Below are 12,595 nucleotides of genomic sequence, written 5' to 3'. Positions count from 1 at the left end.
GGGCAGGGGCGGCCCTGCGGGAGCAGAGCCCGGCGCTGGGTTCCGCGGGAGGCGTCGGTCCTGCTCGCACCCTCCGTGGCGGGCAGCCTGTGGGCAGCCTGGCCCTGGCTCCCAGGGAGATGAAAGTGGGGTTCTGCGGGGTCTGGGGAGCTGAGGGGACCCCTGGTCCTGGGCTGGGGTCTTGTGCGTCTTCGCGGATGGATAGGAGGGGCCGCTCCAGCTCCATCAAGACCAGTGCTTCCCTGGGGGGGCGGGGTGACTTTGTCTGCCTGCCATGTAGCCGGCAGAGCCCCAGACCCTGGACCTCAGGGGGTATAGCTCAGTGGTAGAGCATTTGACTGCAGACCCTGGACCTCAGAGCTCAGCGACCGCCTGGACCTGTCCCCAGGCCTCTGGCTGCCCCGGGCGATGCGCCCCTGCCCATCCCTCTGCGCACCTGCCTCAGCTCCCTCCGTCTTGAGGGGAAGCGGAGAGGTTGTAAGCACTAAAGCAACCCAAACGTCCACCCCTCGGAAGAAAAGGAGGGGAGAAGCCTTAACCTTCCGCTGCACACCGGGGTGGGTGCTGGGGAAGGAAGGCTGAGCCCCGCCTGGCATGAGCTCCTAGCGCCCCTGAGAACAAGGCTGGAAATACATGAGCATGAGCAAAGGGTGTGATGGGCATCCACGGAAAACAGAAGGCCAGTGGCCTCTGAACACAGGAAAAGATGCTCAGAGTCACTCGTTAATAAAAGCCGTGCAGATTAAAGCTACTCTGAGAGATCATTTCCACCCCATTAATTTAACAAAAATCCAAAAGTTTAACAGCATCATCTGCTGGAGAGGCTGAGGCACAGAGTGGCCCCACCCCATGGAGGCAGTGGCAGGACCTAGCACAGTTACAGGTGCATCTACCCTTCACCCAGCACCCAGCACCACGGAATTGCACACTGCCGTGTGTGTGTGTGTGTGTGTATGTGGTGTGTGTGTGTGTGTGTGTGTGTGGTGTGTGTGTGTGTGTGTGTGTGTGTGTGTGTGGTGTGGGTATGTGTGGTGTGTGTGTGGGGGGTATGTGGGGTGTGTGTGTGTGTGTGTGTGGTGTGTGGTGTGTGTGTGTGTGTGTGTGTGTGTGTGTGGTGTGGGTATGTGTGGTGTGTGTGTGTGTGAGGTGTGGGTATGTGTGGTGTGTGTGTGTGTGTGTGTGTGTGTGTGTGGTGTGGGTATGTGTGGTGTGTGTGTGTGTGAGGTGTGGGTATGTGTGGTGTGTGTGTGGTGTGTGTGTGTGTGTGTGAGGTGTGGGTATGTGTGGTGTGTGTGGTGTGTGTGTGGGGGGTGTGTGTGTATGGTGTGTGTGGGGGGTGTGTGGTGTGTGTGTGTGGTGTGTGTGTGTGTGGTGTGTGTGTGGTGTGTGGGGGGGTGTGTGTGTGGTGTGTGTGTGGTGTGTGTGGGGGGTGTGGTGTGTGTGGTGTGTGGGGTATGTGTGGGGTGTGTGGTGTGTGTGGGGGGTATTTGTGGGGGGGGTGGTGTGTGTGTGGTGTGTGTGTGGTGTGTGTGTGGGGGGGGTGTGGTGTGTGTGGTGTGTGTGTGTGGTGTGTGTGTGGTGTGTGTGGTGTGTGGGGTATTTGTGGGGGGGGTGGTGTGTGTGTGGTGTGTGTGTGGTGTGTGGGGGGGGGTGGTGTGTGTGGTGTGTGTGTGTGGTGTGTGTGTGGGGTGTGGGGGGGTGTGTGTGGTGTGTGGGGTATTTGTGGGGGGGGTGGTGTGTGTGTGGTGTGTGTGTGGTGTGTGGGGGGGGTGTGTGTGTGTGGTGTGTGTGTGGTGTGTGTGTGGTGTGTGTGGGGGGTGTGGTGTGTGTGGTGTGTGGGGTATGTGTGGGGTGTGTGGTGTGTGTGGGGGGTATTTGTGGGGGGGGGTGGTGTGTGTGTGGTGTGTGTGTGGTGTGTGTGTGGGGGGGGTGTGGTGTGTGTGGTGTGTGTGTGTGGTGTGTGTGTGGTGGTGTGTGGTGTGTGGGTCTTTGTGGGGGGGGTGGTGTGTGTGTGGTGTGTGTGGTGTGTGTGGGGGTGGTGGTGGGGTGTGTGTGGTGTGTGTGTGGTGTGTGTGTGTGTGGTGTGTGTGGTGTGTGGGGTATTTGTGGGGGGGTGGTGTGTGTGGTGTGTGTGTGTGGTGTGTGGGGGGGGTGGTGTGTGTGGTGTGTGTGTGTGGTGTGTGTTGTGGGGTGTGGGGGGGGTGTGTGGGGTATTTGTGGGGGGGTGGTGTGTGTGTGGTGTGTGTGTGGTGTGTGTGTGGGGGTGTGTGTATGGTGTGTGTGGTGTGTGTGTGGGGGGTGTGGTGTGTGTGGGGTATGTGTGGGGTGTGTGGTGTGTGGGGGGGTGTGGTGTGTGTGTGGGGTGTGTGTGGGGGGGTGTGTGTGGTGTGTGGGGTCTGTGTGGGGTGTGTGGTGTGTGGGGGGGTGTGGTGTGTGTGTGGTGTGTGTGTGGGGTGTGTGGGGGGTGTGTGTGTGGTGTGTGTGTGGGGTGTGTGTGGGGGGGTGTGGGGTGTGTGGGGGGGGTGTGTGGTGTGTGTGTGGTGTGTGGGGGGGGTGTGGTGTGTGTGGTGTGGGGGGTATGTGTGGGGTGTGTGGTGTGTGGGGGGGTGTGTGGGGGGGGTGGTGTGTGGGGGGGGTGGTGTGTGGGGGGGGTGTGGTGTGTGTGGTGTGGGGGGTATGTGTGGGGTGTGTGGGGTGTGGGGGGGGTGGTGTGTGGGGGGGTGTGGTGTGTGTAGTGTGTGGTGTGTGTGTGTGGTGTGTGTGGTGTGTGGTGTGTGTGTTTGGTGTGTGTAGTGTGTGGGGTGTGTGTGGCATCTGAAAGGATATATAATAAACAATTGAGATTCAAGATAGAAAAAAAGAGGAAGGGTTTTCACTGCAAGTTTTCAATATTGTTTTCATGTTTAACCATACGATTAGATGCCTGTTCAGAATAGTAAAAAAAGAAAGAAAGAAGTTCAGGATCTGTTCCATGTCAGCCAAAACCGCGGTGATGATGGAAAAAGTAGGTGCTGCATGAGGCAGACTAAAAAAATGGGGGTGTTTCCCTTCAGAAGGACAAAGTGGATGCTGCATAAGATCGAAAGTCTATGGCCCTGGCTGGTTTAGCCCATGGATAGAGCGTCGGCCTGTGGACTGAAGGGTCCCAAGTTCAATTCTGGTCAAGGGCACAGGCCCGGGTTGTGGGCTCGATCCCCAGTAGGGGGTGTGCAGGAGGCAGCCCATCAATGATCATCATTGATGTTTCTATCTCTCTCTCCCTCTCCCTTCCTCTCTGAAATCAATAAAAATATATTTTAAAAAGTAAAAAATAAAGTCTATGAAATTATGAACCCAGGTGAGCCGGAATAAGTGGAATCCCTTCCTCACAAAAGACATATGCGAAGATGTTTCATGCTCAATAAAACAATATTTATTTCATTTTTAAATAACAAATAACTCAACCATATACAGAACTTATAATTTATAACAACAAACTTCCTTAACACCTGTAATGCTCCTAAAAGGGGAAGACAGGGAACATGGGTGGGCAGAAAGGAATGCGCAGAACGCGGTGCCGCGGATCTGGACATGGGCACCCAGAGTGGGGCCAACAGGTGGCTGGGCGCCCAGGGAGGGCCGGGGAGAAGCGTCCATTGCTGTGACCTCTGGTTTGAGGACGAGGCTCAGGTTCCCTGGGGAAGCAGATGCCCCGGGGACCCTGGCAGCGCCTCCTGAGCGCGCCTGCGGCTCTTCCACGAGGTGGGGCACTCGCAGCCATGGCACAGCGGTTGCTCTGAACAGACAAATGGTCAGTGAGCCTGCAGCTCTCCAACGAAGCCGCATAAGCCAACAGTGACGGTGAAAACGGGGCGGAGGAGGGCCTTCCTCCCACCTGTGCAGGGACTCGTGCTCAGCACAGGGGGCAGGGGGCGGCAGAGCTCGGCATGTCTGCTCCTCTTACAGCCAGCGGTTGTTCCAGAGAAAGCGCAGCAGCGCGCGGCCTCCCGCATGGAAAACCACCACAAACTGCGCCAGTGCCTCTCTGCCTTCCCGCTGGGCATTCTGTTCACAAAGAGAGAGGGGGTGTGTTTGTTTTAAGGCAATAGAATAATCCGAAGTGGGAAATTCAGTATTAATGTTAATTCAATCAATACCAAAAGCGCGCTCTGGGGCTGCTGTATGATGTAGAAGCTGGAGGAGACTATGTTGAGGGTGAGTGATGCTCTCCCCTGCACCTGTTCTCCCACCTTAACCCCCAGCTAATGGGGGCCCTCTTTTCAGGGCTGATGCCACCTCCTCTGGCTTCCCAGGGCACTTTCTCCGTCCTCTCAGAGAAGCAAGGAAGCTTGCGTTGGGGTTGGAAGAACTGATGGGACTCTGATGGGACCCCTAACATTCCTCATCCCCTTCCTTGCTTTATTTTCCTCCAAAATATTTATGACCGTCTGATAAGTGATGTATTTCATTTATTTATTACTTGTCTCCCTTGAGAATATAAGCTCCCTGATCTCAGGGAGTGTGTCTGCCTTGGTCACGGCCCTGTCTGCAGTCCGGAAACAGCCCGACACACCAGGTACTCAGTACCTGTTAGCCGACTGAATGAATGAATGATAAATCATTAGCGGCAGGTTAAGGACTTTAGACTTTGTCCTGACAGTAACAGGAAACCACTAAAGGATTTTTCTCTCTTATAATTTATATTCATTAGGAAGATGAATGAATTTCCTTCCAGCAAGGCAGACAAGAAAATGAGCGCTGAGCCAGATGCTGGGATAGGTGACCAGATCTCTCTGAACCTCAGCTGCTTCTCTTGAAACACCTGTACCACGAATTGATAGGGTTCCTGTGAGAATTAAATGAAAGGAAAAGCTGTTTTCCCTCTGCCCTCTGAGAGTGTTTTCAAAGAGTACCTGGAAGAAAGCCTATATAATAAACCCTAATATGCAAATTCAACCAACGGCAGAATGACTGGTCGCTATGACATGCACTGACCACCAGGGGGCAGACGCTCAAAGCAGGAGCTGCCCCCTGGTCATCAGTGCGCGTCCACGGGGGAAGCACCACTCAGCCAGAAGCCAGGCTCATGGCTGGTGAGCGCAGCGGCGGTGGCAGGAGCCTCTCCAGCCTCCACGCAGCACTAAGGACGCCTCGGGGGATGTCCGACTGCTGGGCCAGCAGTGGGACATCCCCCAAGGGGTCCCAGACTGCCAGAGGGTGCAGGCCGGGCTGAGGGACACTCCCCCCACCTCCAGTGCATGAATGTCGTGCCCGGGGCCTCTAATAAATGTTAGTTTCCCTCCCCACTTTCTAACAAACTAAGAAGTTCCCGATGCATTACTGTATCAGTAAGGGTCCCAGAGAAAACAGGTGGCACACTCAAATTAGGATAATTGAGGGTGGTTTGAATAAGGAGACGACCTACACAGTGGGTAGGGGCCGTGGGGGGTGGTACAGCACCGAGGGCTGGTGACTACTGAGTTGGTGCCACTCCTAGCTAGGCCTATAGGAACACGGAGGGTGCAGTTTCTAGAACCCAGAAGAAAAGTGTCCTTCCCGTAGAGAAACATTTAAGATCCTCAAAGTGATGGGAAGACTATTATAAAACATACTTTATATCTAGGAAAACATGCCCTGGATTAAAAAAACAAACAGACCAGTTCCTGGAATCAAAACCCTATATAACTCAATGGCAAAACATGTTATTTTGAGCACCAGGCCTATTTGAAAATACAGAATGCTCGCTTCGTGAAAAGAACAAGACAGCAGATGTGTGGCAGTTCAAGGGCAGTCAGTTCAGCAGACAAAGCTTGGCCTGCTGAGCTCCTTGCTCGGCGTTCCGGAGGCAGAGTGAAAGTTTCTTTAAATACATCTAAAGCAGGAAGGGACCTGGCGAGTCAGTGTGACCACTTGATGGAACTGAGTATAACAGGTGGGTAAACAATGACTATGCATAAAGGAAATGAACCGTGCGGGGTTTGAAATTCTGTTGAAGTTGCTGGATTTAAGCCTGAAGCAGCAGAGTAAAGCCTTTGGCATTTTAGAACCAAACTTAGAAGACATTTCTAAAATTATTTTAAAATTATGATGTGGTCTATTAAAAGTGTTCTTAAATGCAATTCTGTGGTAGAGAACAAGCGATCTTTAAAAGTCTAGGTCAGCCCTAGCTGGCTTGGCTCAATGGATAGAGCATCAGCCTGCGGACTGAAGGGTCCCAGGTTCTATTCCGGCCAAGGGCACATGCCTGGGTTGCACGCTTGATCCCCAGTTGGGGGCGTGCAGGAGGCAGCCGATCAATGATTCTCTCTCATTGACATTTCTCTCTCTCTTCTCCCTTCCTCTCTAAAATCAATAAAGAAATTTTTTTTTTTAAGTCTAGGTCAAAGCCCGCTTTGTAAACTCCTGCAAGAAGAGCGAGGGCAGGCAGAAGGGTAGACATGTAGATCGATGGAAGAGAACTGAGAGTCCAGAGAGAAAACCCCATTTACAGGCCATTGATTTCCCATGAGTGCCAGGGGAAGAACAGTCTTTTCAACAACCGATGCTGGGAAGACTGGGTGCCCGCATGCAAAGATTGAGGATGGACTTTTAACTCACACCATATGCAAAAGTTAACTCCTACTAGATCAGAGACCGAAATTTAAGAGCTAAAACTAAAAATCTCTCAGAAGAAAACATGGGTGTAAATCTTCATGACTTAGGATTAGGCAATGATTTCTCAGACCGGATGCCAAAAGCACTAGCAACGAAAGAAAAATGAACTTTCTCAAATCAAAAAACTTTTGTTTTTCAAAGAATACCACCTAGGCAGTGAAAAGACAGCCTACAGACTACGAGAAAACATTTGCAAATAGTATTTCTTATAAGGAATTTACATCTAGAATATATACTAGTAAAGAACTCCTACAATTCAATAATAAGAGACAAATAACCCAATTTTTTAAATGGGCAAAGGATCTGAATAAACATTTCTCCAAAGAGATACACAAATGACCATTAGGCGCTTGAAAAGATACACAACATTAGCCACCAGGGAAATGCAAATCAACACCAGAATGAGATAACTCCTCAAGCCCACTGGGCTGGCTATAAACAAAAAGACAGTTAATAACAAATGTTGAGGAGGGATGAGGAGAGACTGGAACCTGTGCGCTGCTGGTGGGAAGGGAAAGGAGGTCAGTCACTTTGGGAAACAGTCTGGATGTTCCTCCAACCGTTAAACATAGAATTCCCATCGAGCACAGCAATTCCACGCCTAGGAATGTACCCAAAAGAACTGAAAACAGACTCCACACAAAAACACGTACCCACAAGTTCATAGCATCATTCTTCATAATAACCCCGAAGCGGAAACAACCCAAATATCCATCCCCGGGTGACCAAATAAACACAATGTGATCTATACAGACAATGGAATATTATCCAGCAATAAAAAGAAATGGACTGACATGTGCAACACATAAAACAAAACCTGGGGCCGTTCAGTGTTGATTTATGCGGCTGCAGAGGCAAATTTAAGGCTTATAAGCAAATTACAAAAGGTAAAGTAAAGGAGGCAACGTGGAGAAGGAGGTTCATTGTGTCCCACCCTGGTCTCTCCTAGTCAGAGAAAAATATTAGCAGGACCCATGAGTATTCAAAATTAGCTGATCAAGAAGCAGGAAAGTTGAACTAAGGAATTTCCAGAAGGAAAAATGGTTCTTACAACTCCTGCGCAACTTTAGGACATCTCAATCTGCGTGTCTAATAGGAACGTCAGACTCACGTGTCCCAAATCGAGCTCTATTTCCCCCAAAACCTGCTCTTCGGTTTCCTCCATCTCAGTAAACGGCGCTACCACTAACCCATCCAGAGGCTCCGGCCAAACCACTGAAGTATGTGTTCCTTTCCTCTTCCTTCCGCACATCCCTCTCATCGGCCAATCCCGCAGGCTCTACTTCTAAATGTACCCTGGGTCTGACCGGATCGTTTCTTACCACCTTCACTGCTGCACGCTGGCCCCAGCCTGTGGGGTCTCCTCTGCGCTCTGGCCCCGGATACAGAGCACTCTGCACGGAGGCCAAGCCCCGGACCTCACTCCCTCCAGCCAGTCTGGCCTCCTTACTGTTCCTTGAGCCTGTTCCTGTCACAGGGCTGTGCGCCCGCTGTTCCCTCTGCCTGGAACACTCCCCCACGTAGTCCCGTGCCTCATCCCTCACTTCCAGTCTCTGCTCAGACATCACCTCCCCAGAGATACCGCCTTCCCGATTGCCCACCCAAGTCAGTCTCCATCACTGTCTTCCAATGCTGCTCCAGTGGGCATGCTGCCTGACGGTCCGCTGCCTGCTCTGCCTCCCTCCTAGACTGAGGCCTGTGAGAGTAGGCTCATCCGCCCCGCTCTCTGCTCCAGCTGCCCACGCCTGCAGCTGAGCCTGGCGTACAGTAGGTGTCCAATAAATATTTGTCTTAATGAAATCGGTCTATCAAATGGCTTATTTGACTGCCTGTGTTTATTTCACCTTTGTTTCCTTCTTGCTTTTAGCAGTGTTGTTGTCGGGGCCTCCCATTCATGTGTTGTCTCGGAATGTTTTATTTGAGGGAAAAACTGTACACTGTCTACATTTGGACCAGAACACGAAGGAAGACACGGCGCTCCCTGAGCCAGCGCTGGCAACAGCAGTGATGAGAAGAAGCGTCACCGGAGAGGGGAAGCGAAAGACAAGAAGTTGGGCCCGAGGGACAGCCACCTTCCTATCCCAGAGCCCACGTGATCATTCTCTCTCTGCTGCCAACTCCAGGTGGTTCTGGGGAAAACTAAGTTGGCTGTGGCTTTCATTACCCCTAAGATTTCCAATGGCGAGCATTATTCTTTCCTGCTTGCCCCCAAAACCTCTTATAATCAGGAGAAACTAAGAGATCGGTGAGAGTGGGGCTTAGATCATACCTCGGGATTGGTTCAGGAGGATTAGTACAGTCTAAGGCAGAGATTGGCCTCCCTGACTGAGCATTCGATTCACCTGGGGAGCTTTTAAAATGCCTGGTGCCCAGGCCACACCTCATGCCAATTCAATCAGAACCTCTCAAGGTGGGGCCTAGGCATCTGTAATCTTTTATATATATATATATATACTAGGGGCTCGGTGCACAAATTTGTGCACCTTGAAAGGAACTGTGGGCCATGAGGCTGCAGTAAGCACAGGGGCGGGTCTCGGCCCATCCTCTGAGTCCCCACCCAGCCCCTCCCTCCACAGCACCCCCCCATCTGCCGGCAGCCCCACTCCTGCTGCTACCACTTCCATGTGCTAATGGCACCAGTCCTGCTCGCACCTGCTAACAGCGCAGAGCGATTGGGGCCGGTGCCAGCAGCAGATGCGAGTGGGTCCAGTGCCATCAGTGGGTACAAGTGGCAGCTGCTGCCCTGATTGTCCCTCAGGAGCAGGGGGAGGTAGAGAAGCCCTCAGGGGCGTTCAGGGCCAGCAGCCACCACTCGCACTGCTGATGGCACTGAGAGATCGGGACAGGTGCTGGGCACTGGCAGTGGGTGTGAGCGGCGGCTTTGGTGCTGGCAGCAGGTGTAAGCAGGGTCAATGCCGGCAGTAGGTGCAAGCACCAGGCAGGACCATGGCACACGGGAACAAAAAATTTTCAGTAACCACTAGAGCAGCCGTGGGCAAACTACAGCCCGCGGGCTGGATCCGGCCCATTTGAAATGAATAAAACTAAAAAAAAAAAAAAAAAGACCATACCCTTTTATGTAATGATGTTTACTTTGAATTTATATTAGTTCACACAAACACTCCATCCATGCTTTTGTTCCGGCCCTCCGGTCCAGTTTAAGAACCCATTGTGGCCTTCCAGTCAAAAAGTTTGCCCACCCCTGCACTAGAGGCTTGCCCTGATGACAGTGGCCAGTGCCCCGCCTTGGTCTGGTGCCCCTGCTCACCTGCTCCACCATCCCGCCGTGGCCAATGCCCTCCATGTTTTGCACACGCCCCCTGATGGTCAGCGCACATCATAGTGACCAGTTGTTCAGTTGTTCCAGTTGTTCCACCGTTTGGTCTATTTGCATATTAGCCTTTTATTACATAGGATTTTTAAATATTTTTATTGATTTCAGAGAGGAAGGGAGAGGGAGAGATAAAAACATTAATGATGAGAGAGAATCCTCGATTGGCTGCCTCCTGGGGATCAAGCCCGCAACCCAGGCATGTGCCCTGACTGGGAGTTGAACTGTGACCTCCTGGTTCCTAAGTCAATGCTCAACCACTGAGTCATTCCAGTCGGGCCAGCATCTGTAATTCTTGAGATTACACTGGGTGATTCCAAAAGGCATCCTAGTTTAAGGGTGTGCAGCAAAGTCTCTCACACGTTAATGTGCACACAAATCCCCTGTGCAAAAAATTAGATGGTGCCCTGGCTGGTGTGCTCAGTGGTTAGAGTGCCGGCCTGCACACCAAAGGGTTGCGGGTTCGATTCCTGGTCAAGGGCACATATGTTGGTTGCAGGTTCAGTCCTCGCCCCTAGTTGGTGTACGTGTGGCATGCAACCCGTCAATGTGTCTCTCTCACATCGATGTTTCTCTCTCTATCTCCTCCCCTTCTACTCTCTCTGAAAAACAATGGAAAAAGACATCCTCAGGTGAAGAGCAACAACAACAAAAAGGAAGATGGTGATTCCAGCGTGTGGGCTGGGATTTTGCACATATGACCGGCTGCTAGGTGAAGCTGAGGCTCCTAGTCCATGGACCACAGTTTGAGCAGCAAGTGTGCGGTCAAATACTGACCTTGAGTCAGGTTCACAATTTTCAGATTGAATGCTTGGTAATCCAGACATTACTAATCCACGTGTTCTGCTCATTCCTGGACATCCTCGCCACTTAGCAGCCATTGTTCCGCCTGCTCTTCCTCCTACCTGCCGGCCCTTCCTAGGGAAACAGAGGCCTCACCTCTTGAGCCATCCAGTGATCAACGCTGTCTCCAATGTTCTTCAGCTGCATGGCCAACTTGTGGATTGTTTCCTCCGGCTGATGGTTCTGGCCAAGGCTATTTTCCTTGGGCTGAGAAGGTGAATTGTGATCTGCATTAAGAGGAGAGTTCAAAAGAGATACTCCATTAACTGTCTGTGAAATTACTCACCACTAGTTACTAAAAGCCGTCTTAGACAACGAGATGGATGAGAACCCATCATCATAATGATTATCAAAAAACATGCCCTGGCCAGTGTGCTCACTGGTTAGAGTGTCGGCCCACGCACCAAAGGGTCACAGGTTCAATTCTGGTTTGATCCCTGGCCCTGGTCAGGACCCATGCAGAAGGCAGCTGATCAATATGCCTCTCTCACATCGATATCTCTCTCTCTCTATTCTCTTTCTCTCCTTCCCTCCTTCCCCTCACTCTCTCTAAAACTCAATGGAAAAAATATCCCTGGCTGAAGATTAAAAATAATAATAATTCTTATTGTTATCAAAAAACAAATCCTTGAATTGAAATAGATCAGTTCTGTTCAATAAAAATATAATTCAAACTATGTATTAATTTTTAATTTTCTAGTAGTAAAATCAGATACAATTAATTAGTAATATATTTTATTTAAGCCAACATATCCAAAATATTACCATTATAACATATAACCAACATAAAATTATAAATGATATGTTTTGCATTCTTTTTATTATACGTAAGTCTTTGAAATCTAGTGTTAATTTATTCTTACAACACATCTGAATTCAGAAGCTAACTTTTCATTGGAAAACCTTGATCTGCATTTAGATTTCATGAAGTTCACATTTTAAAAAGTAGGTTCATATATCCAACTTGTCCCAAACACACTTGAAAGTTTACCAACAATTAAATCAAGTGTAAATAAAACTTAAAATTTAGTTCCTTAATGGCACTGCCTGCATTTCATGTGCTCAAAAACCAAATGTGATTAGTAGTCACTGTATGGGATAAGTCTGGATCTTCACAATTTTTTTATAAAGTAGATTTTTCCTTTTATTTTTTACCCATGATCCTTGAATGAGCTCTTCCAAACCCTATTTGCTTCCAGCAACCAATGGTTGTTTTTAAGCAGCATTATGAGTAAATACTCTGCTGGGTGCTCTAGGGAACTTATCCTATCTAATAAAAGCGTAGTATGCAAATTGTCCCCTCAACCTGGACTTTGACCAGGGGGTGGGGCCAGCTGGGGGAAGGGAGGGCCCTAGCCAGTAGCCACTAGCCACTAGGGACCCTACCAGTGCACGAATCTCATGCACTGGGCCTCTAGTAAAAAATAAAACGGCAAGGTTTCTACCCTGAAGTTACTCACAACACACTGGTTAGGGATGAAACAATTCCCAAGTGCTTTAGGAATACAGAGAAGGAAATAAATCTGGGCTAAAGTAGACACAAGAATGGCTTCATAAGTACAGCACGTTTTGCATTAAACTTTTTTTTTGTTCCAGTAAAATTTGAGGACTTTGATTTTTCAGAGAATAAGCCCTGTCTTCAAAAAGTAGGAGAGACACACTACAGTTTAACATGTTATAGTAAAAACAGGGTCTGCAGCCCAGCCTGTGTGGCTCAGAGGTTGAGTGTCAACCAGGAGATCATGCTTCAATTCCCGGTCAGGGCACATGCCTGGGTTGTGGGCTCGA

The 12,595-nt window shown here is 50.1% G+C and overlaps 1 protein-coding gene across 2 annotated transcripts in view; it reads right to left on the bottom strand.

Moving 5' to 3' along the window:
- Positions 1-3,415: 3,415 nt before the first annotated feature.
- The window catches only part of STK38 (serine/threonine kinase 38), a 121,877-nt gene continuing 112,697 nt past the window's right edge, over positions 3,416-12,595 (bottom strand). Inside the window, exons 11-12 of one of the 2 annotated variants that reach the window (XR_004968764.1) lie at positions 10,742-11,034; positions 3,416-4,044 (exon numbers count right to left, since the gene is read on the bottom strand). Coding sequence is in view for 1 of the 2 variants with exons in the window: in XM_036316755.1 (XP_036172648.1) it covers positions 3,940-4,044; positions 10,904-11,034 (236 nt within the window). In the remaining variant the exon portion in view is untranslated. The remainder of the gene's footprint in view (positions 4,045-10,741; positions 11,035-12,595) is intronic. The other variant, XM_036316755.1, reaches the window with a different exon arrangement.

Source organism: Myotis myotis, unplaced genomic scaffold (genome assembly GCF_014108235.1).
Source record: "Myotis myotis isolate mMyoMyo1 unplaced genomic scaffold, mMyoMyo1.p scaffold_m19_p_7, whole genome shotgun sequence".
Taxonomy (NCBI): Eukaryota; Metazoa; Chordata; class Mammalia; order Chiroptera; family Vespertilionidae; genus Myotis; species Myotis myotis.
This window is presented reverse-complemented; position numbering and strand designations above follow the sequence as displayed.